This window comes from Haliotis rufescens, unplaced genomic scaffold, assembly GCF_023055435.1.
Source record: "Haliotis rufescens isolate VD_foot unplaced genomic scaffold, xgHalRufe1.0.p SCAF_14, whole genome shotgun sequence".
Classification (NCBI taxonomy): domain Eukaryota; kingdom Metazoa; phylum Mollusca; class Gastropoda; order Lepetellida; family Haliotidae; genus Haliotis; species Haliotis rufescens.
The window spans coordinates 19,345,118-19,361,611 of NW_025963824.1; the positions used below are offsets into that span (position 1 = coordinate 19,345,118).

Here is a 16,494-nt window from a genome sequence, read left to right on the forward strand (position 1 = left end):
ACTTTGTTTAATAACAGTGTCAGTTGGATATAGACTGTCATGGAGTCAACATCATGTTCAGAATGTGACAAGACATTTTCAAGAAGAGATGTCTTACTTCGTCATAAAAGACATATTCATGGTTTGTGACCTGTGACACCGCCGCCGCCGCCGCATCAGCAGCAGCAAAGTTCAAATGAAGCGTTCACGTTTACAATCCCGTCTAATGCAGTGATCGTTGGTCCAAGTGGCAAGAGTGTATTTGTATATAATACGTTATTGCAAGGGTTAATTCAACCTAAGCCTACCAATATCATCTGGTGTTATACTCAATGGCAGCCCCTCTATCAACTAATCAGTGAACAGTTACCTCATGTCAAGATTGTGAAGAGAATTCCATACAATATTACCGACGATGACTTCTTGGATGCTAGAAACAACAATATGATTTTTTTGGATGACCTAATGGCCGAGGCTAAAGATGACAAACGTATCTCACAGCTGTTCACACGAACCTCTCATCACAAGAATGTTATTATCTTCTTGTTATTACAAAATTTGTCTCCTAGAGGGAAGGAATCACGTGACATTGCTCTAAATTCTCATTACGTGACTTTATTTAGCTCTCCTGTGGATCGATATCAAGTTCAGTTGTTTGCCAGACGCATCTATCCTAATAATTCTGATAGGTTCATGTCAGCATATGAATCAGCTGTCCAAAAGCCATATGGAAATCTAACCATTGACTTACAATGCAATAAGACATATATAGCTGTATAATACATAATGAACAAACATAAATCATTGAGATGATATATTTGGGTATTTTCATGAGTCATGTAGCATCATATTCAAACAGAAGCTTTTACATCATAACATGGACATGGCTGTGTCAATTTATCTTAATACATCATACACACAAGGAATGAAATGGTTTCTAAGACTTGATTCTATAGTGTCCATGAGCTAATGTGTTTAACCCATCTTCCAAGACATACCTTTTGTCATCAAAGGGGGAAAGGCTAATTTTATTGATTTGAACAGTATAAAGCTGATGGTTACGACTTTGAATTTGGGTCATCTGGTGTCTAAATTGAGTATGTTTCATGAGACAATGTTTATACAGTTTATGTCTTAATTGTCTCTTAATCACAGTTTTAGAAATTCCCATGGCTCTTTGTTCCTCATTAATGGCATTAGCTAATATTTCATCAGTTTTCTCATCTTTCTCTGGGGCTTTAACATCATAAGAATATAATTTAGGTCGAAGGCCGCAAAATGAAACCATGGGGTAACCTTCAGCTTCATCTTTAAACTTAACTAGGACTATTTTGTTAGACTCTGAGTGGAGAGGGTGGGTTTTATGATAGTTTGAAGTATCAAACAACTCTATATGTTCTCCCATGTCAGAATAAACATTCTCTGTCTCAATGTGGTAACACAATGAGTCTGTGTCATTGAAACAGAGTTTGGCCTTGTCCCCGTACTTTGGTATGATAAAGTTATAATGAAAATCATACATGTGTAAAAAAGAAAAGCCTGCATACAGTGGTTGATTTAATTTTAATGTAGCCTTTTTCAAATGCACAGCAGCCAAATCAGAGTTGAAAATTTTGAAAGCCTCAAAAGTAGGTTTTAGCACACAGTTTCTTGAGACAATCGGCCGAGTTCACCAGCTCAACATTGACATGTTTGCGCACATTCATCATGCTACGGCCAAAACAAGAATTGTTGAGCAGTTTAAAAAATGCTTTATCCGTTTCATTCTTAGCTTCTTTTCTTTTCTGTGTATTAAACTCAATGAACGGTTTCAACCAGGGAGATTGAGTGAATTGAATGGCTCTGTGAATTTTGACGAGCTTTAATCCTTGAGATATAAAAAACTGTAAATTTCTATAGTGAGTGACATACTTTTCTTTATCAAATAGATTGGGGACTAGCTTTTTGCAAGGTTTCCCTTTGATTTTCAATTCCTTTTTCAAGTTTTGAGAGTGAGGGGAGAGCATTTCATGACTGACTGCCATGGGTTCAGGGGCAAGGGGATAATCACTATGAGTGTCATGGAGGTTTTGGGGATACTCCAGATCTACCTCTAAAATGTATCACACATCTGCATTTTCATCTACATTCATAATGTCTAATGTCTCTAAGTCATCGGCAAACACCCACTGAAAATCGCGCTCGGGCAGTGGTTGTGACATTGCCCACCCATAGAGGTTATTGGCATCCCAATTCATGAGATAACTTGTGGGTTCTTCTGATTTATGTTCTAATGTTTTCAACTCAGGATTATTGGCTTCAGCATATTTCTTGGAAATCATTGAAATCCCTCCTCTGAGACCCTTTTTCTATCATGAGATGCATGTCGTAGTCTGTTAACAATTCCAACTCGACATTTCCCATTTTAAGCATAGCATCCCATCCCATCCCATTCCGGGTAAAGTGTAATAATAAGCAGGGTCTAGGTCATAGAATTCCATGGAGGTGGCCCTAAAATTCTCAAATACATCAGCCAAAAGCAAAACATCAGTTTTCATATACAAGTCATGATACTCTCCCATGTTTTTCACATGAAAAGTTGACCACACCTTGTTGTCATGATCATAGCCAGCATCGGATATATGACTATCTGTCAATGCACTAAAAAAGTCTTCCTTCTTTGGAAGTTCAGCCAAGTTGAATTTGCTTTCATCAGCCATGAAGTCATACGGGTATACCCCTTTGCTCAGTAGAAGTTCAAATTTTCAATTATCAGATGTTTCCTGTTTTAGATGTTTGAATTTAGATTTGGCCTTCACCATGTCGAGAATTCCAGACTCATCCCTGCAATCATTGTTCATGTTTTTGACTAGTTTGTCTAAGGGATCACTCAGAAACTGGAGAGAGTCAATAAATCTCAGACTCCCTAGTGAGAAAGATATGTATTTCTCCAAACTGTTTGCTATACAATCAATCCTTACATGATAGGTGTTGTCTAAATGTTTAATTATATGATGAGAGTCGTAACCTGTCAAATTATGAAAAACGACGGGAATAGAGAAACGTTGAAACATTTTGAAGTTTTGACCTTTGACCTTTCTAAACTGCAATTGTAAATTACACAGTTGATATGCTGGTCCACGATATTGACCTGTGATGTGACAATGGTCACGAACGCGGTCAAGACCAAGGTCCTCTTTACAAATCTGGCAAACAGTAGCCATTTCAAATTGTTCTTCTTCTTCTTTCATGAAGTTCATTGGAACAACATTATCTAGTATTTTATCAATATCCATTTCTTCCTCCACAAGGCATTGAATGAACTGTTGGATACAGTGCGGGCCTCTGTATGTTACAGCAGGTTTGCTGTAGCCAGGATTGGAACTTACAACCTTAAATGAGTACCCCGATGGTTCGTGTATCTGGTAAATTGAGGTTGACCCTCACATCCAACCTTAACAACTTTAGAAAGTGTGATTTGAACCTGCACAGATATATAAGTGCAAAAGCAGAATTTAAAAAGATGTGTGAACGTAAGAAGAAACTGTATGACATAAAAGTGAGTGAAGAAATTAAGTTAGCAGCGCATTATGGAGATTGTAAAACGTTCTGGAAAATACTTAAAAAAGTCGTTACGTAAAAAAACAGTTATATAACTCCTTAGGCGAAACCGCATTATCAGTGGTTCATATTGGGAAAGGGAGGTCACTCTAATTTCAAACGGGAGCTATCTCCGTTGTTTTCGTATTTGCGAGTAATGGCGTCACCCACGCTGTACGTTGTTGGTCCAGCTATTAAATGCCCAGCTTATCCCTAAGGTAAATGTATTCTTTATTAAGTGTTTGAATACATTATATATTTATGTTTCCATCCGTGCATCTTCTTAGATTGGTTTAGTGCCGATAACCATTTTCTAAAATGTGGGCCCACATTGTTCCCGTCTTATAGTGATCGAAACAGGTGGGCCCACATTTTTAAATCGCTGGGTTTCATTAGGTTGACGAAGTCATTTAGGCTAGTGGGCTCACGTTTGTCATTATGTGACATTATATATTATTCATATTTTGTAATATTGATGAGAAATATCTTTATAAATGATTTCGTGTGACATAAATTCCATGAAAGGCACACAAGTCTTTGAAGTTTGAATAACTGCGTCATAGCTGACCACACTAGTTTTACAAAAATAGCTACCAAGCAAGAAACTTAAATCTACTTCAAATTAAATTTACAGAGGCAATACCACTCATTCTACTTTTTCCAATATAACACATCAATCTAATCATAATTAAGTGTTGGTGGCGATATAAGCCTGAAAATATGTCTACACTTGAATTGATCTCGGACATGATACAAGCCTCAAACGTTTCCGAGAACTTGTTCCATAAAAGGAATAACTCATGAATATTAATGACCCCACGACCTAGTTTGGCGATGTTCGTAGAAGTGAGTTCTGCTGTATTGCCATCTTATTTGTACATTTTAATCCAATTATAAGTCATAATACTTATTTTAGATAGACCTTCATGAGTTCGTTATGCGGGTTTGTTTATGTAGTATATATTCTCAAAAACAAGTGCGTTTAGTTTCGAATGTGGGCCCACCTCGAACTTTCGATTAGGCAAACGGAGTTAGCTCCCTTCTCGAACCACCGATAATGCGGTTTCGCCACTCCTTATGTATGGCTTTCATATTTTCAGAATTTATTAAATCCGATGTGCATGACGGCCAAAACAGAATTTGATCTATTAATATCTGATTTTTTAGATACTCATATGTGTAATGAATGTAATGATTTTCCATTCACGGAAGAATTGTTATCTGGTGAGATCACAGAACAAGAAGTGAGGGAAGCATTACAAAGTCTTAAAAATGGTAAGGCGTCCGGCGTTGATTGAGTCCCACCAGAATTTTACAAAATATCAGGAGATTTTTTAATACCATATTTGTTGCTTTTATTCAATAAAATCCTTGATACAGGTATTTTCCCCGATGCATGGAATATTGGAATGATAATGTATTTATACAAATCAGGAAATTTCAGCCAACCAAACAATTACAGAGGTATATCTCTTTTAAATGTCATGGGAAAACTATTTGCATTTATTATTGAAAAACGACTTAGAATTTGGCTTGAAATAAATAATATGATATCTGAAGCTCAAGCAGGGTTTCGCTCTGGGTATTCTACAGTTGACAATATCATTGTTCTACAGTCACTTTGCTCAAAATATTTATGTAAACCTACATGTAGAGGTCGTTTTATTGCGCCTTTGTTGATTTCCACAAAGCTTTTGATTACGTTGATAGAAAAAAACTGCTGTACCTATTGATCACTAAAGGATGTCGTGGAAAACTGTCAATAGTTTTTAAGAATATGTATTCCTGGGTCAAAGCATGTACCAAAACTGACTCGTGTACAACTCCTTGTTTTACTACTTCCAATGGTGTTCGTCAAGGATGCATCTTGAGTCCAGTCTTATTCATCTTTTTTAAAAACGAACTTGTTTCTGAAATTTACAAAGAATGTCATCATGGTGGGTTTGTGACACAAGATATTATGGATATTATGCTATTGTTGTTCGCGGATGATGTTGCTCTGGTGGCCTACTATGTGGTAGGCTTGCAGAAACAGCTTAATGTATTGCAGTCCTTTTGTATTAAGTGGGGTTTAGAAGTAAACCTTGACAAAACCAATGTTATTGTTTTTAGAAATGGTGGAATTGTATCGAAGCATGAAAATTGGATATATGGTGATAAACATTTAAAAGTTGCAAGTTATTATAAATATTTAGGACTATTAATGTCCTCAAGATTAAATTGGTCCAAGGCTTGTAAGACATTAGCGCTACAGGCATCTAAGGCAATGTTTCCTATTTATAAATTATTCAAGGAAAATAAATATATCTCATTTTCAACAGCAAATTCGATATTTGATGGTAAAATTCTACCCATTTTGTTGTTCGGCTCGGAAATATGGGGCATTAAATATTTTGAATCCATTGAGAAAGTTCACACTTTGTATTTTAAGCAGTTTTTATGCATTGATAAATATGCTTTAAATAAGGCAGTACTTGGTGAAACTGGTCGCTGTAGTATATACGTACATAGCCAGCTGCTGTTGTTAAATATTGGATGAAAGTATTAAAAATGAAAGCTCACAGGTACCATTTCAATGTTACAATATGTTAAAACAATTAGACGATGAAGGGAAAACGAATTGGGTGTCTGGTGTAAAGAGCATATTATTTAATACTGGATTTTCTTTTGTATGGATCTCACAAGACACTGGTAATGAAAAACTATTTTTGCTCAAATTTAAACAAAGATTATTAGACATATTTCAGCAAAACTGGCACCAACAAGTTTCCTCTTCACACTTTCTCAAGCATTATGCTGGTATTAAATCATTGTTACAACCAGAAAAATATTTAAGCATATTACAAGATAAAACTCAATTGAGACCAAGTTGGTGGATGGTTGTTAGAATGGTCCATTATCAGAGTTTTAAGCATAAAATGATGGACATTTTGTTGCAGTATTACGGATGTGACAGGTAAGCATACACCAGAATCATAAGCTATTACAATCGACAAGAATTCCAATACAATGATTTTTGGATTTAAAAAACCCGTAGGTTTCCCACGTACAGTGTAAAGTCAACTACAGCCACTTACAATTTATATATCTATACCTTTTCTATAGCAGTTTAGCATTTCCTGTAGTAAGACCATTGTCGATCGAAAGAAACGAAAATGAACATTAGGCATACGGCCTATATGGTATTTCATGTCAGTTAGGAACCGTCCATTCGATCTTCTGGGGGAGCTGACATAAGCTCTCCACGGAACTTCGTACATGTACCAGGTGAGCTGTAAATGCTCACGTTTCGTTATTTTTTATGAATAAATATTTTTGGATTGTGAATAGATTTCGCATGACGGATGACGCACGCCATACAAAGACGGATGGCAATGCGTCACATAAGCCTTTCGGACATCTTGCATGTATGGATAAAAATTAAGCTAACTAGAACTGTCCTATAGGGAATTAAACAAAGGCATGTCGTACAGTGTCCGTAGCTTCACCTACGTACATACATGAAAGAAATCGATGTAGTAGTTTAGAAGTTGTCCAGACAAAGTAATAAAAGACAATAACTCCGCCCAAATAAAAAAACACAAAACAATCGCAATGTGCCCAACAACATGTTAAAGTGGCCACGTGTACAAAGTTTAATTGAAATCAGTCAATTAGTTTGGAAGAAATTGTTTGGAAAGTTATTTTCTGCGGACAGATCGACAGACGGCCTTTCATCATACACCCTAACTTCGTTGCGGGGCTACAATAAACAAATAATCTAATGAAAAGATATTGATGAGGGTTTTCAGAAGGAATTCATCAATAGATATTTACTCATTTGGATGTTTGAGACCTGTAAATTATGAAATGGCGACTGTGAGGCAATCTTGGAATTTTTGAATAAGGTTAAATTAATGTATGTTGTGCTGACCATCCACACCTAGTTTCATAAAGAGCACTGCTTAGTATGGTACAATCGTCTTAAATAACTATCAAAATTTCGACCGATCAGGGGACTCCATTCCATTGGTATTGTAATAAAATGTTCTTTGTGTGCAAAAAATATATTTAAATATCCCTTTTAACGAAATCGAACAACCAGATTTCGACCACTCAGATGTTCAGTTATATTGCCATGATGGTAAGAAAACATATTCGGGTGAGTCCTGAAATTCATTGTACCTAAATACTGTAGAAGTGATGTTCCAGAGGACTGGAGAAGTCGAGCTGCTTTCACTTATTAGGTACATGAGTTGTACATGACGTCACAGCCAAGAGTATGCTGCTGTCCCTGTCCCATGACAAATGATTAGGACATCATTTTGCTGGGGGGAGGAAGTATGTAGTAGGTGTTAATTCTGCAACTTGTAAATATGTAAGTATTTTTAATGTAGATTTCAGCTTGTTGATTCAACAGAGGGTTGTGTCAGTTCCTGGTTTCCTGTCCATCATCAGTTGTGTCCTTATCAGTATTTGCTACTGATAAGCTTCTATTGGGTCAAAGGTCAATGGTCCAGTCTATTTTACTTCTAAAGGTGTTTTGTTCTATTGTTTAGTCGTCATTAGGTTTACCTATTGGTAGCCAATTAGTATACCTTTCAATTCAAATCGCTTTCTCACCTGCCATTGGTAATCGTATGCTGCACACACACCTGCACTGCACAGCAAGTCATAATGGATTGAAGTAATCAAAGTTAGTAATCATAATGAATCTATATCAATCTAAACATAATGCTTTCAATCATAGTTATAATCAAGTACATAACTAATAAAATAGGTTTTAAATAACTTGTAAACATAAACAACGATAGGTTGAGTGAATGAGGTGAGTGTGATGAGATTAGGGTCTGATTCATGAGTATTGCTTATCTATACATATATTTTATATTTCAATGCATTGGTTATTTGGTATTTTGTGTATTTTGGTATTTGATGCTATTATTTAGCAAATCTGGTCTATTTCCAGACTTTGTACATATCTATCTGGAGGTATGCACGTATTTATTGATAGTTGTATGAATGACTGAAGTAGTATTTCAGTGATGCATGTGTATGCTGTGATTATTTATATGTTATTTACAATATTATAATTAATATTGTATCTGTATTAAGGGTCATGTGACTGTCGAATGAGACGACTGGCAGAAAGCATGTTACACTCTCGTGTCACACACAGGGTATGTTTTGCATATAGTTTATCTATATAATATGTTCATGTCGTGCATTCATTATGCATAATATGATTTAATGATTTTACATCTGCACTGATTAGATTTAGTATCGAGGCAGAAATATATTTGTGTATCTACTGTAATGATGTAATGAGTTCTTAAGAAGGAGATCAACACTTAACATTTAATGTGTTAATGTGCATCGATTCTGATATTTTGTGATTTTAAATTGTTTCAGGAGTGTCTTCTTTATGCCTTTGCTGAATAAACTGATATTCTCACAACCTCGTGGACTGTAATCACTTGACGACTAAGGGTTACACATAAGGTCTACAATAAAACCAAATTTGAATGAAATCTCTGAATATCGATTAATCAGCTCTGCAGATACCCTAACCGTTTCCATGGAAGCAAGTTGGTAACGTAAATACAGTCATATTGTATAGTGTCTCTAGATACACCTTTGTACCAAGATGTAACAAATTCGTCAGTAATGACCCATAAAGAAAACCTACAAATAACGACCAGGTTGTCGCTTTTGAGAGGTTGATGGAATATGAAAGGTGCAGTGCACTTACACAAGTTCCATCCCTCTAGTTTTTGTTGTTCCTGAAGGAAGAATATATTCTATTACGAATAATTAGTCTTCACTTTATTCAATTCTTGTAGGAGATGGGGCCTATTTGTAAAAACGAAATACAATTTACGTGCAAACAGTATATAATACACCACATTCGGCATATTATCAAAGTTAGATTATATGTGTTCTTACAGCATTGGCGTAAAGCAAGTACGTTTCTGTATTCATATTGATAATAGAGTCTTGAGATGACAGTAGTGTATTAAACTTAAGAATATTTGAAAAGATGGAAAAACTTTGCCTCAGATGGCTGTAACATCGTAAAACTAACAAAAAGTGAAATTCATTTTCGATATGGTTTAGGTTACAAACTTTATATTTTCTAAATTCACGAGGAATATTGAAATGTCGTCCACGTTCAATTTCTAAATTCTGAGAACTGAGCCGAAAACTAGTCAATGTGGTCCTCAGTCTATTTTCAGTTATACTACTCAAATAGTGGTCACATGAAATGGATGTTTTAAATTGTGCATAATAAGCCATTTGAGGCTTTCATATAAATCACTATCACAAATCTGAAGAAAAAAAAATTAACCGCTGACGTAACATATCTAAAAATATGGTTTAATTACCACATGTTTGAAAGTACCAGACATCACCTCATCCTAATCTGAAAATAACAGTTTTAAGTTTCGTTACCCAATTAACGTGGCTTTGTTTATCGAAAAACCGCAACATATTGTGACATTTTTGGGGGTGAACGAGATTTCTGCATATTATAAAGAGACAGCCAATGTTTGACACATTTCACAACAGCGAGCGACTGAATAGACCATCTGCCAGACTCGGTTCACTGAACCCCCAAATATCAGGCCCGTACAAAAGTATTGGTGTTATCTTTATATCAAAACATTTGAAGTAAAAGTGAGGCGAGTATGGTTTCAAGGAATGTATAGTTACTAATTAACAGGACCATGAACACCTTTCTTGCCCGAATTGCACTATTATTTAAGCATTCGACCTCAGTAATCTATTGCTAAAATACAAGCCAAGATAACTGTATCCAATAACTACTTCATACGTATTTCCATCATAATACCATTTTTTGATAACGTGATAGCCCTCCCCTATCTTTGAAAAACAACTATTGTTGTTTTCGATAGATTGACTGGCATTTCCCATTTACAACAGTCATCATGCAAGATATTCAACATCATTTGTTCGTTGTAGACAATGAACACAAGCATTTATATTACTGTACATGGATTGTAACATTTAATCCATTAAAGCACTCAAACCATGATTGTACATTGGCTTCCACAGATGTCGCCAAGGCCAGCTGATTAATTGTTTCTTGGCACTGATACTCTCAAAAACTTCGGATCTGGTTATTGGGGATTTTAATATGTCAATCATCAGTTCTTGCACATAACCTTTAAATGTCTCTATGTCCTCCACTTCACCAACATTATCCTGAATACCCATTGGTTCAGAATTCAGCGACGAGAAATAGTTCCCCCAGTCTCGTATATCAATAGGATTGGGTCGTTGCGGTCGTCCAGACACACGCTTTATGATGTCCCAGAATCGTTTAGAGTCTACCGCTGCTGCATTTTCTAGGTCACTCTTTTTACATTGTGCAAACTGGTCCTTCTTGATTCCACACAGTTATCTGTATTCAGTGCAAACTTTGTTAAACTTAATAAGGTATGAGGTTATCTTTAGTTTTATGTATAAAAAGTTTAACATTAAGAGTCAATACGTCACCCTTAAAAATGTACATAACGGGTAATTTTTACATTAAGGGGTGGAACAATGTAGCGACCAGCACCATCACAGGGCTATGGGGTCGGTTTCAATAGCATGGGTCAACACGTGATCGGGCAATGTCGGGACGACCAAGAGTAACCACCCCGCCGAAGATCGCTACATCCGACTGCGCCACCTACGTGAAAGGACGATCACAGCCACCTCAACCGAATCCCAAATGCCAGGACTGCGCAGAACGTTCTACCAGACCGTATGAAATCGTTTAAGAGCACCAGGTATACGAGCAAGACGTCCTGTTCGACGCGTCCTGAGTCGACAACATCGTCAACAACGACTGTCTTGGTGTCGTCAACATAGGGTATGGAGAGATGTCTGGTTCAGCGACAAAACAACATTTCTCCTCGAGGGGATGGAAGAGCACGGATCTACAGACGTCGGGGAGAACGTTACGCCGGGAAATGCTTACAGGAAGTGGAAAGGTTTAGTGGGGGTAGCGTTATGATGTGGGCGGATATCTCTCATCATGGCAGGATAGGTTTGGTCCATATCCAAGGCAATCTTACGGCTCAACGAAACATCAACGAAATTCTCCTACCACACGTCCTCCCAAATGCAGCCAACGGCAACGGTGTATTCCAGCATGACAACGCTCGACCGCATACAACACGAATCACAAGAGCCTGTCTACACAACAACAACGTTGATGTTCTCTCCTGGCCCTCCAGGTCCCCGGATTTAAACCCGATAGAGCACCTGTGGGATGATTTGGATAGACAGCTACGCCGTTGAAGGCCGAGTGGGCTATCATTCACCAGGATGTGATTCGCTTACTCGTCTTTTTCCATGGGCAGGAGATGTCAGCCCGCTATCGATTCCAACAGGGGACATACCTGTTTTTGATTGTAGCTGACCTTGGACCTTTCCTATATACCGATAAGTGAGATGACTACAATCACCAAGTGTTCTCTCCGCAACATTTTGGCTCAATACCTCGTACGGTTCCTTGTATAAATGTATGCGTTTTTTAAAGAGTATATTACCAATTGTATACAAATTTCAATCGTGTTTACTGGATGACCCTCGTCATTCTTGCTGAATGAACTCGTCTTATTAAGGAAATAACCTATACTAATAACCATGCAGTAGGGAATTTTAAACCTGGGAAATCATGATTCCACCAGAAGAGAATACTTACTACGTGTCAACACGTGTCTGGCTTGTGCCAGTCTCTATATGTTTCAAACTACTAACCTCTGTGCTCCGGTCGTTTTCTCTGTTGATTGACCCTGTCAGGATCCGACCAACTCCTGAGAATTGAGGAGGGGTGCAGCATGGAGTATCTGTCTTTGCGGTTGTCACGAAAGTTACCATAACTATTACAGAAAGCTTTGCGCTCAACATGATTGACGACGAAGAAGGCAATATTTAAGCGAATCACTCCACACAGCTGCTTATCATTCTTATCAGTGATCGTCTGTCATTCCAAAAATAACGACGAAACATTTTATCGGTAGAGTACAGTAGGGGTTATGTCTTGACAAAATTAAAGACAACACTCATGTGCAGATATATCCACACTGCATCACAAAATTTTTAATAGTTTTTTTATGATATTCTCCAGCTGTGAACGTCATACGTGTAAAACTGTTCAAATCGCTGATTATTTTCAATGACGCTAAAAGCTAACCTGGCGTTATCATTTTTCAGGGATCCTAAAAAAATTAAAACGATTTAAGCTCCGTCATGTGCAGACACACCTTCACTGCAATTTTCATTACAAATTCACTGGCAGTTATAATGCTATCGTCTACACTGAAGGCACATGTGAATAGGTTCAAATCGTTGGTGTGTTGCAGTGATGCTAAATGTGAGGCTCGCGTTGTCATTTTGCCGGGGGTAGTTAAACCAAATTTAACATGAAGATTGGCCAGGTACAATGGCCAGGTGAAAATTTCAATGATAACGTCCAATCTGTAAAACGCCATACTTTTGAAAATGAGTAAAACAGCAAAATTTAGTCCAAAAGCACTGTAATTTTCATTATAAAAAACTGATATGTTCAATGATTTCTTTCACGTTGTAAAACGCCATACATTGGAAAATGTTCAAATCCCTTCTGTTTTCAGTGAAGCTATAAACAAGGCTAACACCATCACTTCTCTCAGTACAACATCAATTTTTTGGCAAATGTCGGCCTAGCGAAGGTCCAATCACAATGCAATTTTCATAATCAATTTGAGATATGTTCAATGATAGCATTGGAAAAAGTTTAAATCCTTTCTGTTTTCAATAAAATTATAAACACCATCATTTCTCTGAGTACCACAGCAAAACGTTTGGCTTAGCGAAGGTCTAAACACGCTGCAATGTTCATAAACCGATTCTGATATTTTTTAAGATACGAGGGGTGTTCATTAAAGATGTCCCCTGACCCATGGCCACTTCCGGTGGACCTAGTGGAATGAAACTTGGCATAGGTATTAGTCTTTCTCCACATAGGAACCACCAAGAGTTACACACTTCTCCCATCGTTTTATGCAACTATGGAGACCTCGCTTGTAAAAGCCCTCATTTTGCATCTCAAACCAGGACTTGACTTCAGAAATCAGCGTTTCATCATCTGTGAAACGTTTTCCCTTCAAAAATGACTTCATGGTTGGAAAGAGGTGGATGTCAGATGGTGCAAGGTCAGGAGAGTAAGGAGGATGTGGAAGGATTTCATAGCCACAGGACCGCGCTTCTGTCTGGGCAACATGAGAGTTGTGTACTGGAGCATTGTCTTGCAGGAGACGGACACCCTTGGTCAGCATGCCACGCCTCTTAAGCGTCCCGCAATTTCCGCAGCAGTGAAGCATAATAAGCTCCTGTAATTGTGGTACCCTTTGCCAAGAAATCCATCATCACACTGGACAAAATATCATCCATTCTAAACAATCCAAAACTTGGAAATACCACCATTCCAAATGGAAATATGACCATTCCAAAATTTGTCAAGGTCATATTTCCAAGCTTGGATTTGTTTGGATATGGTTGGAAACATGTCATAATCATATCTGTTAAACGTTGTACAACTTTTGACTTTATGTGAGATTAGTAATGACATGAAAGTAAATAATTAAGAGTATTTTGGTACTATTTACCACGAAAAGAACAAATCATGAGCAAATTTAACTAAAAGAAATTCTGTCATTTAAAGTGGCTACACTTTATATTCAATTTTTTATCTTCCTTGTCTATAATCATATGTCATTGACTATGAACTTTGAACAATTAAACAAATATTTTGTTTTCCCATACCGACTTACGGTTGTCGTAGAACAAAGACCGTTTCCAGAATAGAGGGCCTCATTATTATAATTTGAACTAATATACATATGTACATAATAGTACTAGGTATAAATGAATTTTGATAAGTGTTCGTACAAGAATATGAACTTCGAATTATCTCGGAATTATGCGCAACACATAGGGCTGAAAATTTTATAATTGGTCTGGAACAATCTGACGGAAATTCAAAACAGGGAACAAGATTTCGTCAAATGAATCATTGAGCCAGGAATGCAACGATTTAAATGCTGACAAAATGAATAAACATATGTGGAACAGAGTAGACTGTTCATGCAGACAGTTGTATGCTACGTCTATTGCCAATGAAGTTTATCACCCCATGTTATAGCATTTGTTTCATATAAAAGATAGAAGCCAAATAAATGGGACAATTAGTTGTTATGAATTAGCTTTACCTCTGTGACATATTACGCAACTAAAGGTGAATATGTTTATCAAATAATCAATTACAGTAATTAACCTAGTGTCCTTATTAATACACAATTTAATTACGTATTGGGGTACAATATATAATACACATATACACGGAATGATTTCTTATTTGGTCAATTTAATCATAACCCAAATCATACAAATCGAACATGTGAAAATAAAAGTAGTGACTAACTTTATGATCAAGGGTATAAATACTCAATTGTATCTATTAATCCTTATAGTATAACAATAAATCCTGTGTATTTACTGAGCATATTTAGATACATCCGGATCTACGACCGCAGTCATATAATCAATCAAGGAAAGTATATAAATAAAGTTCTATTCTGTTCTGAAGATGCGGTCATGATTAGTTGGCGCCAGTCTAGACTGTCCAATCAACGTGAATATACAAACCGTGATGTTACTGACCAGTTGATGACACCTGTCAACTCAAAGTGCCTCTAGTCCTCCACCAACCATGTGTAATACTTTAGCGCACTTGATTGTTTTATTTGCAGTTTTATTTCCTCGGATTCGGACAAGACAACATAAGGCAACTGATAAAATAAAATATTTATTGTTTTTGGGTTGATTGGGGATTCCCGTAGAGCCGGTAGCACCCTGTTTATTGACAAAATAGAACGGTACTGCTTTACCCCGATGGGTAAGCTAACTAAGGGTGTGCTACGTGACAGAATTGAGATATGCCTTCAGTCGGCTGTAGTCTGACGCCAGACAACCGATACCCCGACGGGTATAACTTGCTACAGATGACAGTGTAGCTGGTCAACGATACCCCTAGCTACATACTGTGTAGCCAACCGACAATACCCCGGCGGGTGTAGCCGACTGAAGGTGTATGCCCTACCAAAGCAACTGTGAATTGTTGAAGATAATTTTGGGGTAATACATGCCCAAAAGGAAGTTATGAAATAACTGAGAATCCCCAAAATGATGAAACAGATATAACAAACAAAAGGGGGTGATAACATATAAACATGGTTGACTGGAAGTGAAATGTGGCACATAGGGGGTGTACGGTCTGCACACCCTATCGTGACAAGTACAGGTCTTGCCAACACTAGAAAAGGTGTGTGAACATATCCATGAAAGTCTCTGCAGTCATTGTTCAATAACATAACACATGTCTCTGGCACACAATGCATCAGGAAACTAATTACCATGTGAGGTTACAACCGTGCCATGGCCAGCTGGGCTTGATAGATGCTCCGTTGTTCTGTGCGTATGTAGCGGTTGTAGCAGTCCGACGACCAACGTCCCAAGGTTTTGATCATATGATCTGGAATGCCTGCCGTTGCTGCAGTGGTGGCTGCACCAATTCTAAATGAATGTCCATTGTCATTTGTGTGGTCATACCCGGATCTGTGCAACACAAGTTTTAGAAGGTCAATGAAAAACTTCCTGTCCATTGCTACATCATTAGGCATGAGGAACAGCGGATCTAAAGGATTTGACGTCCTCTGGTTGCGAAGAACAAGGTATTGCAGGAGGGTCCTAACTAGGCAGCATAACGGGGCCTCGTACAGCCTGTGTAAGGTGATGATGACGCCTTTCCGGAATGGATCTGTCTTTGAAGCCTTAAGACACACAAACGCTGTAGAAAGCTCATTGTTAAATGAAACAGAGTTGATAGACAAGTGTATATTG

The 16,494-nt window shown here is 37.4% G+C and overlaps 1 protein-coding gene across 1 annotated transcript in view; it reads right to left on the bottom strand.

Moving 5' to 3' along the window:
• LOC125379140 overlaps positions 1 to 12,527 on the bottom strand; it is an 85,905-nt gene extending 73,378 nt beyond the window's left edge. Inside the window, exon 1 of the mRNA XM_048395107.1 lies at positions 12,313 to 12,527. Coding sequence (XP_048251064.1) covers positions 12,313 to 12,462 — 150 coding nt within the window. The 5' untranslated portion in view covers positions 12,463 to 12,527. The remainder of the gene's footprint in view (positions 1 to 12,312) is intronic.
• Between the last annotated feature and the right edge of the window lie 3,967 nt (positions 12,528 to 16,494).